Source organism: Somniosus microcephalus, chromosome 7, assembly GCF_052327205.1.
Source record: "Somniosus microcephalus isolate GS21.2 chromosome 7, FLI_Smic_1.0, whole genome shotgun sequence".
Lineage (NCBI taxonomy): Eukaryota > Metazoa > Chordata > Chondrichthyes > Squaliformes > Somniosidae > Somniosus > Somniosus microcephalus.
The window spans coordinates 266612413-266630951 of record NC_140993.1 but is presented as its reverse complement, the minus strand read 5'-3'; the positions used below and the strand labels follow the sequence as shown (position 1 = coordinate 266630951).

At 47.8% G+C, this 18539-nt stretch overlaps 1 protein-coding gene across 1 annotated transcript in view; it reads right to left on the bottom strand.

Moving 5' to 3' along the window:
* Window positions 1-18539, bottom strand: part of pkhd1l1.1 (PKHD1 like 1, tandem duplicate 1) — a 248397-nt gene that overhangs the window by 156010 nt on the left and 73848 nt on the right. Inside the window, exons 31-38 of the mRNA XM_085993995.1 lie at window positions 17581-17702; window positions 15257-15389; window positions 13617-13791; window positions 10502-10644; window positions 10154-10258; window positions 9189-9377; window positions 5373-5543; window positions 1438-1667 (exon numbers count right to left, since the gene is read on the bottom strand). Coding sequence (XP_085850121.1) covers window positions 1438-1667; window positions 5373-5543; window positions 9189-9377; window positions 10154-10258; window positions 10502-10644; window positions 13617-13791; window positions 15257-15389; window positions 17581-17702 — 1268 coding nt within the window. The remainder of the gene's footprint in view (window positions 1-1437; window positions 1668-5372; window positions 5544-9188; window positions 9378-10153; window positions 10259-10501; window positions 10645-13616; window positions 13792-15256; window positions 15390-17580; window positions 17703-18539) is intronic.

The window sequence follows — 18539 nt, the reverse complement described above, 5'->3', positions numbered from 1 at the left end:
GAGGGGGGGTATGAGGAAAAACTTTTTTACGCAGCGAGTGGTGAGGACCTGGAACTCGCTGCCGACGGAAGTGGTGGAAGCGGAGACACTCAATGTTTTCAAGGGGAGACTGGATAGGCACTTGAGGGAAATAAACTTGCAGGGCTACGGGAATAGAGCGGGGGAATGGGACTGACTGGATTGCTCTACATTGAGCCGGCACGGACTTGATGGGTCGAATGGCCTCCTTCTGTGCTGTTCTGATTCTATGACACTGAGAACAGGGGAGTTATCCCCGGTGTTCCTGGCCAATATTTATCCCTCAACCAACATCACTAAAACAGATTATCTGGTCATTATCACATTGCTGTTTGTGGGAGCTTGCTGTGCGCAAATTGTGGACTGCCGCATTTCCTACATTACAACAGTGACTACCCTTTAAAAGTACTTCATTGGCTGTGAAGCGCTTTGGGATGTCCAGAGGCCGTGAAAGGTGCTATATAAATGCAAGTTTTTTCTTTCTTTTAGTACAAGATAGAAACAGAGGTAACACAGATAATTACATTGTTAACATTTAGGGCTGGATTTTGCCATCTGAGACGAGTTGGGGGGCGGGACTGCTGCCTTCTGGGTTCTAGTCCCGCCCCCAGCGACATCTGACGAACGCACGCTATTTTCCCTTGATTGGCCTTGTTAAGCCCGGCCTGCGGGCTTAGCTGGCCAATTAAGGGAAAGCCGGTGACAGATGACGTCAACATATGACACTTCATCTGTCGAAAATTTTTTGACAAATGAATTGTCAGCGTTTGACAGCTTTGAGAAGCTGTCAAACACTGACAATCTCTGTTCTAAGGTGAGCCCTTGCACAGAGGCTCACCAAAACCTCTCTTCAGCAGAAAGCAGATGGCTGCAGCATCTGAGAATGTAGCAGCCATTCTGTCATCTCTGCCATTGAGATGAGGCACCTCCGGATCCTCAACGGTTGAAGCCTGCAGGAAGAAGCAAAGGTAAGGAAACTTTTTCTAACACTTTACACTCATCTCTCATACTTACCTGTCCACACTTGCACCCATCACTCACCTCTACAGCTGACATTTCGACCCCTCTCACCCCCGCAGACCCACTGCTCATCTCGCTGAACCTGGCGAGGTTCACAGCCGTCGGGAAGCCCGCAGCAGAAGGCTCAAAATAGGGAAAAGCCTCAAAACTGCCCGTTAACTACCTGATAACAGGCAATTAATTGGCTCTAGTCCCCTTCCCACCTCGAGGAGACGGATCTCTGCGCGACTTGGGGACCCGCCTCCCGGGAAGATGGCATGGAGAAGGGTTGGGAGCGGGGTCGGTACCCACTCCCAGTTTCTGTTTCCCAGCAGTCCCGCCTCCAAACCCGCCTCCTCGGGGCTGGGTAAATTCAAAAATTCAAACTTACGTCGCTAGCGTTCGAACATTTTGGATTACCTCATTAGCACAGCTGATGTTACTGAATCCAGTGCCGGTAATGGTTAGTCTGTCATACGTCGTCCCATTAGAAGGTGTGATGCTGTTAATGGTAGGGGAATAGCAGGGAGAAAGGAGAAACGTGAATCCTCCCACATCTGTAGCATTGTGTGATGCCGGGTCACAGTCGGGGTTCCATGCTGCACAGTTACCATCAGGCTCCTGTTGGGAATCCAGCTCCATAGATTGTCCTTTAAACAAACAAGCAACCTGCTGTTAACCCAGGGAATGGGGCTGAAAGGAAACCAACACATCTAGAAAGAGCTCGGTACAGTCAGTTTTATAGAGAGAAGTTCAAAAAAAATATAGAGATTTTCAGCAAATTATTCTTATCCGGAAATCTCTCTTAACCGGCAAAATTCAGGAGTAGGTTCAGGTAAGTTTTACTATATATTAGTGGCCGTGTAACCGGGGTTCCTGCACCTGTGGCCGTGCAACAGGAACTCCTGGATCTGTGGCCGTGTAACCGGGACTCCTGGATCTGTGGCCGTGTAACCGTGGTTCCTGCACCTGTGGCCGTGTAACCGGGACTCCTGCACAAGTGCCGTGTAACCAGGGCTCCTGCACCTGTGGCCGTGTACGGGGCTCTCGTACCTTGGTAAGTATACCTCTCTGTAATCCGGACATTTTGATCAACCGGCAACACGCCGGATAAAAAAGAGAGTTTCCTGTACTTTGTCTAATTTGGTTTTTTTTTCCCCAATAATTTGCTCGCTGACCTACATTGGCTCCCGGTCCAGCAACATCTAGAATTTAAAATTCTCATCCTTGTTTTCAAATCCTTCTATGGCCTCGCTCCTCCCTCTATCTCTAATCTCCTCCAGCCCCGCAACCCTCCGAGATCTCTGCGCTGCTCCAATTCTGGCCTCTTGCGCCTCCCTGATTTCCTTCGTCCCACCATTGGCGGCCGTGCCTTCAGCTGCCTCGGCTAATTCCCTCCATAAACTTTGTGTTAGTCAACTAAAAATCTCAAGAATGCGTCTATTCAGTTGTTGCATTGTGTTGCAGAATATCACTTGACCTGAAGGATAATGTATTTCAAAGTACAAATCACTCTTAAAATTGGCACTTTACGTGGTGCTATTTTGCACAGGAGATGTGTCCGTCAGGCTACAAGATGCTTAAAGGGGGAGAAAATCTAGTGGGGGGGGGGCCTTTTTTGTACTCCAATTTATAAAGGAAAAAATAAGCCACAGGAAAATTTGTTTGACGTTTTTACTGGTTACTGTTATTTTTGACACCAGCTTACAGTCTCATTTTTTTAGGTGTCAGCTGTGGCTCAGTGGGTGGCACTCTCTCGCCTCTGAGTCTGAAGGTTGTCGGTTCAAGCCCCACTCCAAGAGACTTGAGCCCATAATCTAGGTTGACACTCCCAGTGCAGGAGGGTGGTGAAATCTTTGAAAAATCTCTACCCCAGAGGACTGTGCAGGCTCAGTCGTTGAGTATATTCAAGATAGAGAGCGATAGATTTTCGAATATCAAAGGATATGGGGATAGTGCAGGAAAGTGGAGATGAGGTAGAAGATCAGCCATGATCTCATTGAATGGCGGAGCAGGCTCGAAGGGCCAAATGGCCGACTCCTGCTCCTATTTCTTATGTTCTTAGTACTGAGGGAGTGCTGCACTGTTGGAGGTGCCATCTATTGGATGTGATGTTGAACCGGGACCCTCTCTGCCCTCTCGGGTGGATCTGAAGATCCCATGGTACTATTCGAAGAAGAGCAAGGGTATTCTCCTGCTGTCCTGGGCAACATTTATCCCTCCACCAACACCTCCAAAAACAGATTGTCTCAGGAGCAACCGCATTGCAATTTATGGGATCTTGCTGTGCTCACATTGCCTGCTGCGTTTGCCCAGATTACAACAGTGACTACACTTCAAAAGTTCTTCATTGGCTATGAATCACGTTGAGATCTCCTGAGGATGCAAAAGGTGGTCCATAAATGCAAGTTCTTACTGGATAGAAAATGAAATGAAAAGAAAGAAGTCCATTCTCGAGGGAAACCTTCGCATTCAAAGCCAAAAGGACGTCAGACATTTGGGTAAGTTGCTAAGTAGATCAGCTTCCCTCTGGTGAAATCTACTCTTGCTGGCCAAGCACAATTGGACAAGAATTGGACACTCTGGGGCCACTCGACTCCAACTCCTTTTCCCAATGACCCACTTGAACTCATTAACTATCGAAGTTTACTTTGCCCAGTCTTCTTTGATATCTCTACTAGCTGCTCTCCTGTGCCATTGCTCACAGGCTACCAGGGGCCTGGAGCACGGTCGCGTTGTTTAACGGCTATTTGTGGAGGGAAGGGTCAGTAGGTTGGCAGCTGCTTGTAAATTGTTCCTTCTACCCTTGGGGAGAGGCCATGTTCCCAAGGCCAGGAAAACCAGCAGGAAATGACTGGTTTGCATTGTCTTTCTTTTTATGCTTTTGACAAGTGTGATGGACCCACACTTGGTGCGAGACTTTTCTAAGTAAAAGGCTTCAGTGCTGTTAACTTTACTGTTAGCTCTTGGAGTGGCTCCAAGTTTCTGTTGCACCTTTATCAGGACCCTAGTGATAGGAAATACCAGATCCAAATCTTAGCAGCATCTTGGGTGGGTGAAGAGTCAACGGGGGTAGATTGTGAATCACCCGCCCGTTCTGGAAACCTCCCGATTTAATTTCTATTGAAGTCAGTGGGAATGAAAACTGGGTGGTTTGTATAAGGAGCGGCTGATTCGCAATAACATGGGGGGGAAGTTGAAAATCTACCCCAATGTGACCAGACATGTCTACCATCTACAGGGCAATACTGATATTTAAAGTGCGTTCACGTAAACCAGTGTTGTCCAATACATTAGTCACATGTGTTAGTGTAAGCTGTGGCTCAGTGTGGTAGCACACTCGCCTTCTGGGTCAGAAGGTTGTGGGTTCAAGTCCCACTCCAGGAACGTCAGCACATAAATCTAGGCTGACACTCCAGTGCAGTGCTGCACTGTCAGAGGTGCTGTCTTTTGGATGAGACGTTAAACCGAGGCCCCCGTCTGCTCTCTCAGTTGGACGTAAAATATCCCATGGTACTATTTTGAAGAAAAATAGGGGCGTTATCCCCGGTGTCCTGGGCCAATATTTATCCCTCAACCAACATAACAAAAACAGATTATCTGGTCATTATCACATTGCTGTTTGTGGGAGCTTGCTGTGCGCAAATTGGCTGCCGCGTTTCCCACATTACAACAGTGACCACACTTCAAAAAGTACTTCATTGGTTGTAAAGCGCTTTGAGACATTCGGTGGTCGTGAAAGGCGCTATAGAAATGCAAGTCTTTCTTTCATGTGGAAAATTGGGAATCCAGATGTGGAGGATTGGATTTCTGATTAGTAATTACATTTCTGATGAGTAATGGACACCGTTGTTGAGCGCGTGATCTCAATACTCATATTCGCACGGCATGTGCATGTGAGCTTTAACCTTTTTTGTGTGTTTGCTGGTTAAATGGAGAGAAGAAAAACAGAGTGTACGAATGTTCTCTGATCATTGTGATGGCTTTACTTCCTTGGTTACTGAATGGTGGTAGATGTTTGTTCAGTAACTATCCACATGTGGAGTACATTTACCTGTATCGTGTGGTGAGGTGTTTTCTACTGAAATTAGTGTTTGTGGCTAAAACAGTGTTGCCATAGCCACACCTGTGACTAGTCAGCGATTTCTATTGGACAACACTGATGTAAACGGTGACTCGTCACTGCATTTAATAGGTCTCCAGCACCAAACAATAAGCTAGTCAGGAGAATGGGGGGGTTAATGAGTCCCAGTGTCTGCCAGTGCTGCTCTATAATTAAACTCATTGAGGAAGTGCCTGACACCAACACACCGGCCTGTAAACCTTCTGAACTATAAAGAGGATGGACCTCTCACCTGGTACATATTCTGCTTCGATCCCTGCTAAATAAACATGCAGTTCTCTGGTGCTTTCCTCAGCTGGTCTCACGTTCACCATTCCTTGCAGGAAGATTCTTTCCTTCTGGTCCACGTAACCACTGCTGTAGAAAAAGGACCCGGGGGAGGTGAAGCGGTAGGAGAAGGAACCTACACGTAAAGAGCATCAGACGTGAGGGGAAGAGAGATCATCAAATTGGCTTAATTTATACCCCGAACACAATGAGCAGCAATCAAAGAAAAAAAGAAAGACTTTCATTTACACAACGTCTTTCACGACCTCAGGAGGTCCCAAAGCGCTTTACAGCCAATAAAATACTTCTGAAGTGTAGTCACTATTGTAACGAAAAGTTTAATTTAATTTCCTTAGAGGGCTTTTAGTAAAATTCATGGTTAGATCATCTAGGTGGAGAGACTAGGGAAGCTGGGATTGCTCTCCTTTGAGCAAGAAAAGGTTAAGGGGAGATTTAATAGAGGTGTTCAAAATTATGAAGGGTTTTGATAAAGTAAAATAAGGAGAAACTGTTTCCAATGGCGGGTGGGTCGGTAACCAGAGGACACAGGTTTAAGGTAATGGGCAAAAGAAAACAGAGGGGAGATGAGGAGACATTGTTTTACGCAGCGAGTTGTTGTGATCTGGAATGGTCTGCCTGAAAGGGTGGGGGGAGCAGATTTAATAGTAAATTTCAAAAGAGAATTGGATATATATTTGAAAAGGAGAAATTTGCAGGGCTATGGGGATGGGCAGGAGGCGTGGGACTAATTGGATCGCTCTTTCAAAGAGCCGGCACAGGCACGATGGGCCGAATGGCTGATGATCTGGTCATTGTTGCATTGCTCTTTGTGGGAGCTTGCTGTGCGTACATTGGCTGCCGCGTTTCATACATCACAACAGCGACGACACTCCAAAAATACTTTGTTGGCTGTAAAGCGCTTTGAGACGTCCTGAGGTCATGAAAGGCGCTATATAAATGCAAGTTCTTTTCTCTTCTTAAATATTATATCACATAGGTTCAGTGTACTGTAACCTAAAGCTGTAATATCTTACTGCATATTGTCTTCAGGAGGATATGGAATGGTGTTTAACACAAGAAAAAAAACAATAGTGCTGCCGGGAAGACAGTAAACATTTAGCAGGGCTCCACACACTCTGTGCGTCTGCCCTGATCTGATTGGACACTGCCAAGTGTCACATGTGATCCAACACTGCCAGGACGCCATCAGAGCATAGAAAACGCTGAGAATTTTATTCCAACACAAAAGAGCTTCTGTGTGGTCCCTAGCTCCAATCGCTATTCAAAAATTGCACGTTTTGTATAAGAAAATCTACAGCGAGCTGTTAATTTCAATCCATGTCACAAAATAAAATGACTTCCCCCATCAGTGCCAGTACTGAGGGAGCGCTGCACTGTCGGAGGGGCAGTGCTGAGGGAGCGCTGCACTGTCGGAGGGGCAGTACTGAGGGAGTGCTGCACTGTCGGAGGGGCAGTGCTGAGGGAGCGCTGCACTGTTGGAGGGGCAGTGCTGAGGGAGCGCTGCATTGTCGGAGGGGCAGTGCTGAGGGAGCGCTGCACTGTCGGAGGGGCAGTGCTGAGGGAGCGCTGCACTGTCGGAGGGGCAGTACTGAGGGAGTGCTGCACTGTCGGAGGGGCAGTGCTGAGGGAGCGCCGCACTGTCGGAGGGGCAGTGCTGAGGGAGCGCTGCATTGTCGGAGGGGCAGTACTGAGGGAGCACTGCACTGTCGGAGGGGCAGTACTGAGGGAGCGCTGCACTGTCGGAGGGGCAGTGCTGAGGGAGCGCTGCACTGTCGGAGGGACAGTACTGAGGGAGCGCTGCACTGTCGGAGGGGCAGTGCTGAGGGAGCGCTGCACTGTCGGAGGGGCAGTGCTGAGGGAGCACTGCACTGTCGGAGGGGCAGTACTGAGGGAGCGCTGCACTGTCGGAGGGACAGTACTGAGGGAGCGCTGCACTGTCGGAGGGGCAGTGCTGAGGGAGCGCTGCACTGTCGGAGGGGCAGTGCTGAGGGAGTGCCGTACTGTCGGAGGGGCAGTGCTGAGGGAGCGCTGCACTGTCAGAGGGGCAGTACTGAGGGAGCGCTGCACTGTCGGAGGGGCAGTGCTGAGGGAGCGCTGCACTGTTGGAGGGGCAGTGCTGAGGGAGTGCCGCACTGTCGGGGGGGCAGTGCTGAGGGAGCGCTGCACTGTTGGAGGGGCAGTGCTGAGGGAGCGCTGTACTGTCAGAGGGGCAGTGCTGAGGGAGCACTGCACTGTTGGAGGGGCAGTGCTGAGGGAGCGCTGTACTGTCAGAGGGGCAGTGCTGAGGGAGCGCTGCACTGTTGGAGGGGCAGTGCTGAGGGAGCGCTGCACTGTCGGAGGGGCAGTGCTGAGGGAGTGCTGCACTGTCGGAGGGGCAGTACTGAGGGAGTGCTGCACTGTCGGAGGGGCAGTACTGAGGGAGCGCTGCACAGTTGGAGGGGCAGTACTGAGGGAGCGCTGCACTGCCGGAGGGGCAGTACTGAGGGAGCGCTGCACTGTCGGAGGGGCAGTACTGAGGGAGCGCTGCACTGTCGGAGTGGCAGTACTGAGGGAGCGCTGCACTGTCGGAGGGGCAGTGCTGAGGGAGCACTGCACTGTTGGAGGGGCAGCGCTGAGGGAGCGCTGCAATGTCGGAGGGGCAGCACTGAGGGAGCGCGCACTGTCAGAGGGGCTGTACTGAGGGAGCGCTGCACTGTTGGAGGGGCAGTACTGAGGGAGCACTGCACTGTTGGAGGGTCAGTGCTGAGGGAGCGCCGCACTGTTGGAGGGGCAGTACTGAGGGAGCGCTGCACTGTTGGAGGGGCAGTACTGAGGGAGCACTGCACTGTTGGAGGGTCAGTGCTGAGGGAGCGCCGCACTGTTGGAAGGGCAGTACTGAGGGAGAGCTGCACTGTCGGAGGAGCAGTGCTGAGGGAGTGCTGCACTCTCGGAGGTGTCGTCTTTCGGATGAGGCGTTAAACCGAGGCCCCGTCTGCCCTCTCAGATGGACGTAAAAGATCCGATGGCACTATTGGAAGGGGAGTTCTCCCGGTGTCCTGGGCCAATATTTATCCCTCAACCAACATCACTAAAACAGATTATCTGGCCATTTATCTCATTAATGTGTGTGGGAACTTGCTGTGTGCATATTGGCTGCTGCATTTCCTATATTACGACAGTGGCTACACTTCAAAGGTACTTCCTTGGCTGTAAAACGCTTTGGGACGTCCAGAGGTCGTGAAAGGCGCTATATAAATGCAAGTCTTTTTTATCTTTCACACATGAGCCCGATTGACCCTGAAAGTAGTCAATGTTAAAAACACACAAAGCAAGCTTTCCCTCTTTGGAATGCTTTTTTTCCCCACAGTATGAATGATACACCTGGATAATTTGCAACAGCAAGTAAGAATGCTGTCAAATCTGAAAATAGACCAGGCTAAGCTTTTAGGCAACCACACGGATGAATGAGCTAATTCACAAGGTCCTGCCGTACATCAGTGGAATTTTACAACAAGTGGTGATTGACGTAAGAAAACTTGGTCTAAGCGTTAAACAAAGCTTTAATCAACTGTTTTACAACATGGAGGTCTAGTTGTATCCTTCACTAGTTCCTGTTAAGAATGTCCTGCGCAAGCTGGGCCTGTGCCCGAGTATTTATACTCTCCCTGGACAGCGCCACCCGTAGGCCGCTCAGTATTATTTCATAAGTCTTTCTTTCATGAATGACTGATTCATGTCAGTGATCTTCCTGTGAAATGAAACGTGGCGGTGGAGAACTTGCCTGATGCAGTGCCGGTAACTCCACTAATAAACCCGTTGCCTTTGTAGGTCACACCACTGGGCCTGGAGACGGTGAAGACTCTGTACCTCAAGCCTTGAACTAGCGGCGGGGCCTCCCAACGCCATCGCACCGTGTCCCCTACAAAGATATCCAGGGTCGAGGGATTCCAGCTGTACCCCGCTCCAAGTGCTGTCAGGAAAAATAGTGAGCAATGGGGACGGAAAGTATATTCGAGAAATAAAACATCAGTCGCTATAAAGAGGTGAGTTAGCAGGGATTTACATGATTTTAACTTGCAGTCACTGATGGCCCCGATTCAGGAGAAAATATTTCAGCTTCTCAATGCGTGAGCTCGGTACTTTTCACTGAGTATGTATCATGTTAAACAGATTTTTCAGCTATTTTCCAGTCGCCCCCCCCAGGCTTCAAGATTTGGGGAGTCCGGAACACGGGGGCATAATGTTAAAATTAGAGCCAGGCCGTTCAGGGGTGATGTCAGGAAGCACTTCCTCACACAAAGAATAGTGGATAGATAGATTTCTAGATGCAAAAGGCATCAAGGGGTATGGGGAGAGAGCGTGAATATGGTATTGAGATAGAGGATCAGCCATGATCATATTGAATGGCGGAGCAGGCTCGAAGGGCCGAATGGCCGACTCCTGCTCCTATTTTTCTATGTTTCTATGAAATCTGGAACTCTCTCCCCCAAAAAGCTGTTGAGGCTGGGGGTCAATTGTCAAAAGTGAGATTGATAGATTTTTGTTGGTTAAGGGTAGCAAGGGTTATGGAACCAAGGCGGGTGGATGGAGTTAACATACGGATCCGCCATAATCTAATTGAATGGCGGAACAGGCTCGAGGGGCTGAATGGCCTCCTCCTGTTCCGATCATCCTATTTACCACATAGAGAGCTGGGGCACGCTACAGCACAGTTTGAACAAAAATCTTCAAAAGGAAGCCACGTACTTTGATGGCTGCCATTGTTGGTGATGGTGAAGCTTCTTCCAGTTGGTTCAAGAACACACTCCAGCATGTTTGGGGACGCGAAGGTTACGTGACACGGAACAGAACCTGTAAACGTTGTATATCGCAGTATTCCAGAACAGAAAAAAAGGTCAATTGCTTGTTATAAATTCCTGTTGTAATTCAGCTCCATCAGATTATGTTTTTTTTTTCCAAAATGGTTAACGTGAAATATTAAGTTACTCCCACCATGTATTTACAGAGTAATAATCTGAATATTGAGTAAATGGTTAAAAGTACAAGCCAGTAGAAACTTTCAATGAAAGGTATTGAAGGTTATCTTAAACTTACCAAATTGGACAATGTTGTCCTCAGGGACAGGACTGAAACCAGACCCGGAGAGGGTGATTTTCGTGCCCCCATACAACGATCCCTGACGAGGGCTCATTTCTGTTACACGCAAGACATATTCAATTGAAGCATTCACAGAACCGCTGCAGTGGAAGAAAGAGGCAAAGAATCCACACTTTAACAAATCATTAAATGCTACTGAAAAAAGAAACAAAAAGTACAGATGAAATCGGACAGGAAACATTACCATCCGATCATAAAATGCACTTTGAACTTGAGCTCTATGTAGAAGTACTGTTTCTTAGAAAGGGGGCATGTGTGGGATGCAGCGAGTTGTTGTGACCTGCAGTGCGCCGCCTGAGAGGGCGGTGGAAGCAGATTTAATAGTAACATTCAAAAGGGAATTGGATAAATACTTGAAAGGAAGAAATTTGCATGTCCATGGGGAAAGAGCAGGGGGAGTGGGACTAATTGGAGAGCTCTTTCAAAGAGCCGGCACAGGCGCGATGGGCCGAATGGCCTCCTTCTGTGTTGTAAGATTATGACATTAATATCTGATGCGGAGCTCAGCAAAAGGACTTTGGGCTCCTCCGATATAGAAAGTCTGCACATCCCACCCCGATCAGGGCTGACACCTGACACATTACTGATAAAGTCCAGCTCTCTGGAACCACTTCTTTGATAATTAAATGCAGAAACTTTAGCACGTGAATCAGGAAATATTTACCAGCTTAGGACCCAGACTTTAAACAAAGTAAAACAAAAACTTCTGACACTGATCATATAAACAAGAATAATTAAACTTACTGGAGCCCACAGCTTTACTGAATATAACTTTTTAATATCACAGGGGCTGATTCTTGAGATATACAATTTTTAAAAATTCATTTACGGGGTGTGGGCGTTGTTGGCTAGGACGGTGTTTATCGCCCATCCCTAATTGCCCCTGAGAAGGTGGTGGTGAGTCGCCTTCTTGAACCGCTGCAGTCCGTGTGGTGAAGTTAGGGAGGGAGTTCCAGGATTGTGACCCAGCGACGATGAAGGAACATAAAATAAGGCTAGACTAAGATATGGCAAGGCAGGTTGTGTGTCTGGACTGCAGTATGTGGGAGTTTGTGGACAGCGAGACTGTCCCGAGCAAACACGTCTGCAGGAGATGTCTGCATCTCGAAACGCTCCGGCTCAGAGTCACTGAGCTGGAGTGTGAGTTGGAGACACTCCGATGCACAAGGGAGGGGGAGGAATCTCTGGACAGTTTTATCCAAAATACAGTCACACCCCTGAGGAAAGCACAGGTTCAGGAAAGGGAGGGTGTGATTGTTATGGAGATGGGTAATGGGGATTTAGGAGAGGTTGCGAAGGAGGTCCTGCAGACACTGGTCCTGTCCAACAGGTACGATGTACTCGCTACCTGTGAGGACAAGGAGAAAGGCTGCGGGGAGGACAGCCACAATGCAGACCAAGGCACTGTGGCTCAGAAGGCTGTCCAAGGTGGGGAAGAGCAGAATAGAAATGTGGTATTGATAGGTGACTCTATAATAAGGGGGATAGATAGCGTCCTCTGCAGCCATGAACGAGAATCCTGAAGGGTGTGTTGCCTACCCAGTGCCAGGGTAAGGAATATCTCACGGTGGCTGGAGAGGAACTTGGAAAGGGAGGGAGTAAATCCAGTTGTAGTGGTCCATGTTGGAACAAACAACATAGGTAAATATAAACAAAACAGGAAAAGAGAGCATAGGAAAGAATAAAGTATGGGAAGACATTGATGGCAAGGGAATAAATAGAGTTATAGAACAGGAGTCTAAAAAGATGGTTAAACATAAAGTGAAAGGAAATCCTATTAAAAATGAGTTCAACTGTCTGTACAGCAATGCACACAGTGTCCGTAATAAAACAGGGGAGCTGGAGGCAATCATGCGTTGCGAGGAACCAGACATAGTAGGGATTACTGAGACATGGCTACAGAAAAATCAGAACTGGGAATTAAACATTGCAGGGTATAGCATATTTTGAAAAGAAAGGGAGGGAAAAAGGGGAGGTGGAGTAGCTGTACTTATTAGGGATAACAATGGCAGTAGAAAAAAGTGACGCAGATATCAGCAAGACAAAAATAGAATCCATATGGATAGAGATAAAAGATAATAAAGGATCAATCACACTGATAGGCGTAGTCTACAGACCACCTAATAGTGGAAGGGAGGTGGAGGAAGAAATATGCAGACAAATTAGGGAAATGAGTAAAAACGATAGAATAATAATCATGGGGGACTTCAATTACCCCGATATTAATTGGACAGAAGAGGTAGGTAAAGGGGATAAGGGAACGGAGTTCCTACAATGTGTACAGGACTCCTTTCTAACCCAATATGTAAAAAGCCCAACAAGGGAGGATTTGCTATTGGATCTAGTAATGGGGAATGAACCAGAGCAGATAAGAGAAGTAAAAGTAGGGGAACATATAGGCAAAATCTGCCTTGAACCAGCGCAATCGGGCAGCGTTTTAAAATGTAATTTAAAATAAAAAATTTGCTTTGAAAAATATTGCTCGATATATTTAAGAGTGGTAACTTGGCACAGTTTGATTAATACGGCTGCAAATGGGTTTATCACAAACAATAAACGTTTTTATTCAGTCTCAGTCTAACACCTGTGAATAACCCGATTTTAAATGACTGAAAATGACTTTTAAAATACTATACAGAACCATTTGCTAGTTATATTGGGGTTACAGTAGTCAGTTTCTTGGTAAATTAAAAAAAATAATCATATTTAAAAGCTTTTAAAACGTTCCTATGAGTATCATTGCACCCAAAAGAACCAACTTAATGTTTCGAGCCTCCTTGAAGGCTCACAAACGAGCACAATTAGCGGAAGCTCCCAATGGTGATTAATTCACACTGGGGCGGCGGTGGGGGGGGCGAGGTCAGTCATGTGGGCGGGGCTGGCTTCTAGCGCGATTTTTTTTTTTAAACCAGCGCCAAAGATCGCGGAAACTCGAGTTGCGGCGAACGCGATTTTGCGTTCAAAATTCCTTTGTGCTGGTAACGCCGATATCGGGCGAATTGCGGAGAAAAAAAAACCAGCGCCACCGAGCGGAAACCCCGGGCCTTTATACCTAACACGGGCTTTTGTGTAGATGCTGTAATTCCCCGGAGGGAGGCTGGGCAGACGGCAGGTGATGTAACTGGTTGACCAGCCAAGGATCGGGCACTCAGAGCTCCCAATAAATACAAAGCTGTCTTCAGACCTGTTGCCAAAATCCGATCCATAGATTGTCAGATTGGAACCACCTACAAAACAAATGTCAAAATAGTTAAAATGCCCTGTTCAGTTGGTATGAAAAAGAGTATCAATCAATCAATCAACATGCCATTTTAGATCAGTACAGTCATGGACAGCTTGCATTTATATAGCGCCTTTAACATAGGAAACATAGAATTATATAAGGCAAGCACGGTGGCATAGTGGTTAGCACTGTTGCCTCACAGCGCCAGGGACCCGGGTTCGAATCCGGCCTCGGGCGACTGTCTGTGTGGAGTTTGCACATTCTCCCCGTGTTTGCGTGGGTTTTCTCCGGGTGCTCCGGTTTCCTCCCACAGTCCAAAGATGTGCGGGTTAGGTTGATTGGCTATGATAAAATTGACCCTTAGTGTTAGGGGGATTAAATACATGGGGATAGGGTGGGATATGTGTTGGTGTAGGGGTTACGGGGATCGGGTGGGATATGTGTTGGTGCAGGCTCGATGGGCTGAAATGGCCTCTATCTGCACTGTGGGGTTTCTGTGTGATATATAGATTTTACAGCACAGAAACAGGCCATTCGGCCCACCTGGTCTATGCTGGTGTTTATGCTCCACACGAGCCTCCGCCCACCCCTTTTCATCTCAGCACATCCTTCTATTTCTTTCTCCCTCATGTGTTTATCCAGCTTCCCCTTAAATGCATCTGTGCTGTTCACCTCAACCACTCCCTGTGGTAGCGAGTTCCACATTCTCACCGCTCTCTGGGTAAAGAAGTTTCTCCTGAATTCCCTATTTGATTGATTAGTGACTATCTTATATTTATGGCCCCTAGTTTTGGTCTCCCCACAATCGGAAACATTAAAGGCGACCGCTTCCTGCCTTTTTTTGTCGGCGACATTTTTGCACCACGCATTCTGAGAGAGAGAGAGACTTCTGGAGCGATTCAACGCTGTGTGAAGGAGTTTTGGGTACTGAGCAGCACTTTGCAGGTTCATTTTGATTTGACCTTCCTTGCATCGATTTAGAAGAGACTGTGGGAGCTGCACTCTGAGCTCTTTCCCTGGGCCTCTCCATTGTTCTTTCCAGCAGATTTGATGTACAGGTCTCTCCAGGCCGAGATTCAAGGCTGCAATGAGCAGGGTGTGGATGGAGAGCAAGATCAACCCTCCCCTTTAAGAACTGGCCGGCGCCAGTATGTCTCTGTTCCATTGCTGGCTGACATCACATGAGCTTCGCCAGTGCTGTGAGGTAGCGCCTCGCTCCTCGGCGTTAGCGCCTTAAGAGTGGTGTGTAGCGCCTGATTTAGCGCTCCAATCACCTCCAGGGGTGATAGAAGCCAAGTTTGCAGTCGGAGGCGATAATTAGCGCCAGGCGCTAAACTTTGCGCCCAGCCGATAATCGCGCCCCAAACGGGACGATACCGAATTTCTCCCCCATTATGTTTCTGGAACAAGTACTGGTGACAAAAAACAGCAAACATCAGGTGCCTGCATGACAAACAGAAGTGACTTACCTGCCACACTGCTTATTGTTGGAGTTACTTGCGAGATTACTGGAGTCTTAACGTCAATGTAAGTGAAAAAGAACGGCACTGTGCTGGATATTCCAGTAGCGATCACCGAGATATTGGACACTCCTACAGCTGCCTGTAGTAAGAGATACCAAGGAGGGAAAGGGAATTAATGATTTCTCGCAAGTCCTTTTATAACGCAATCAAGATGTAATCAAATGGATTGTCAGATGAGCCTCAATAAAACCCTGAATAACTTCAACTAACGCTCTGAAGGGTAGCATGGAAACTATAAAGTGCAGGGAAAGTGCCCCCAGGATTAGCACAGGCTTCTAATTCACAACCAGTACTGCAAGCATCACTCAACCTGTTTGCTAATTCTTAATTTATGCAGCTTTATAAAAGATTTGTCTGCCTCAAGCAAATTCTTTGATTCACTCATTATAAATATTATGTGTCTATTCGAAGCAATGTTACATGTTTTATGGTTTATGCGTTGAAGTAAAGCTAATGGCCAACGGATAGCTCGAGACCCTGTTTGCTTTCTAACAGAATGAATTCACCCTCTGAGCTCTCCTTTACTCTGCCAACATTCATCCTCCATTGACATCATTATCACATTTCCGGATCCATTTCCAGCCACTTTCTGTAGAGCAGGGAGCCAGGGGCTGATGGCTGAAAGCAGAAAGCGGTCTTTACAAAGTTAATTATCCACATGATCAAATCATTCTGTTATGATGGAACTCTGTAATTAACAAGCAAAAAAAAAAATCCCGAGACACTATAGCCCTGAAATTACACTCGGTGACTATCAATCTCCAAACAGTATGAAATTCCATAATCCTCCACCTGAAAGGAGATGAGAATCCTTTTAAAATAAAATAAATGGGTTAATTTCTCCGTTATGATAGCCGCGACTCTATATCAAGGAGGTAAATAGCCAGAAGCTAATTCTCACCAGCTAATTTCAAGACTTCTATATTGTATATCAGAATGTAGATTCTGACATCAGCAAACCGTACAGGTAAATTGGGTATTCACACTCCGCAGGTGAATGGGTAAAGAATTGTGGGGTTCGTGCACCCAAATTCCCAATATGTGCTGTCGGTGGGAGCGTGAATTTGTAAAACTACCCCTTGTTGGTTCAATTAAACTGGCGGAAGGGCTCCAAAGAGTGAAAAGTATGGTGGCTTCCCATTAACTCAATACAGATATCCAGTGATCAGAGACGAATATGACCGGGCTTCTGTCCAGCTAAAAATTTCAGAGCTTAAGATTTCTTTGTGCAGCAAAATAGGAGAGGAGAAAGAGAGAGAGAAGAGATGGAGAGAAAGAGAGATCGAGATGGATCTGGAGCTGCACGTGGAGTTAGACCCAAATTCGAACAGAAGAACTTGACCTTAAAACAATAGACGTGAACTAAAGGCATGAAGGCTTAGGTATGTGTATTGGAAGAGGGGTGGAGAGTTTGTGCTCAAAGCTTGCATGCATTCCATGTCTTACAGAGTCACACTAGGGGCAGGAGCAACAACATTAGGATTCATTCTGGTTTTAGGTTTCTAGCTTGAGATTGTGTTGTTTGGTCAGGAAGAGGACAGGTGGTGTTGCACCATCGTGATACCTGATGCAGTCCAGCCAACCTATAGTTGGTCGAATGATTAGGCGCTGCAGTTGTGGATGGTGGGTTATTGTCACTTGTCACCTGAACTGAAGCATTTCAGCTAATCCTAGGGTATTTTCTCCTCGGTGCACAATTTAGAAGATCTGGCACCAATAGAACTCGACACCCCAAAGACATCCCAAGACTAGACACCCCAAGACTAGACACCCCAAGACTAGACACCCCAAGACTAGACACCCCAAAGATATAACAAAACTAGACACCCGAAGACTAGACACCCGAAGACTAGACACCCCAAGACTAGACACCCCAAAGACATCCCAAAACTAGACACCTGAAGACTAGACACCCCAAGACTAGACACCCCAAGACTAGACACCCCAAGACTAGACACCCCAAAGACACCCCAAAACTAGACACCCCAAGACTAGACACCCCAAGACTAGACACCCCCAAACTAGACACCCCAAGACTAGACACCCCAAGACTAGACACGCCCAAACTAGACACCCCAAGACTAGACACCCCAAGACTAGACACCCCAAGATTAGACACCCCAAGACTAGACACCCCAAGATTAGACACCCCAAGATTAGACACCCCAAGATTAGACACCCCAGGACTAGACACCTCAAGACTAGACACCCCAAGACTAGACACCCCACGATTAGACACCCCAAAACTAGATTCTCCAAAACCCACTCACCGCTGGAGTGCTGCATTTCATCTCGACAGGACTCTCTGTAAGGAGGTGGCAGGTCTTTCCTCCGATTAAAACCGTTGAATTGTCAGTGAAGCTGTAGCCAGATATTGTCAGAATGGTCCCTCCTGAACAATGGAATTAAAAGGTAAATAAGTAGGGGCTAGAAATTGGGTACGGCCCGGTTGGGGCGCTACATTTGAAAAAGTTGCTAATCTTGCTGACCTCCCGCTACATTGATTGTTGGCACTCCTAGAAAGAGCTGGAGCACTAAATCAAGAGCTAATCATCTAACTTAGAGCGCTAAACACAGAGAGCGGGGCGTTAAACACAGAGTGTGGGGTGCTACCCGCAGAGAGCGGGGCGCTACCCGCAGAGAGTGGGGCGCTAAACGCAGAGAGCGGGGTGCTACACGCAGAGAGCGGGGCGCTAAACGCAGAGAGCGGGGTGCTAAACGCAGAGAGCGGGGCGCTACACACAGAGAGCGGGGCGTTACACACAGAGAGCGGGGCGCTACACACAGAGAGAGCGGGGCGCTACACACAGAGAACGGGGCGCTACACACAGAGAGCGGGGCGCTACACACAGAGAACGGGGCGCTACACACAGAGAGCGGGGCTCTACACACAGAGAGAGCGGGGCGCTACACACAGAGAGCGGGGCGCTACACACAGAGAGAGCGGGGCGCTACACACAGAGAGAGCGGGGCGCTACACACAGAGAGAGCGGGGCGCTACACACAGAGAGAGCGGGGCGCTACACACAGAAAGCGGGGCGCTACACACAGAGCGATAACCAATTTCAGGTACACTCCAATCGGGACTCATCATTCACAGTGGCTCCTTCCAGTTCTTAAAGGGGAGGTTCATTCATTCTGCACAACCTCATTCTCAACACTGCTGGCTCGGATGGCGACCTCCAAGCAACTCAACAGCGACACCTCTTATCCTCATGGCTGATCCCAG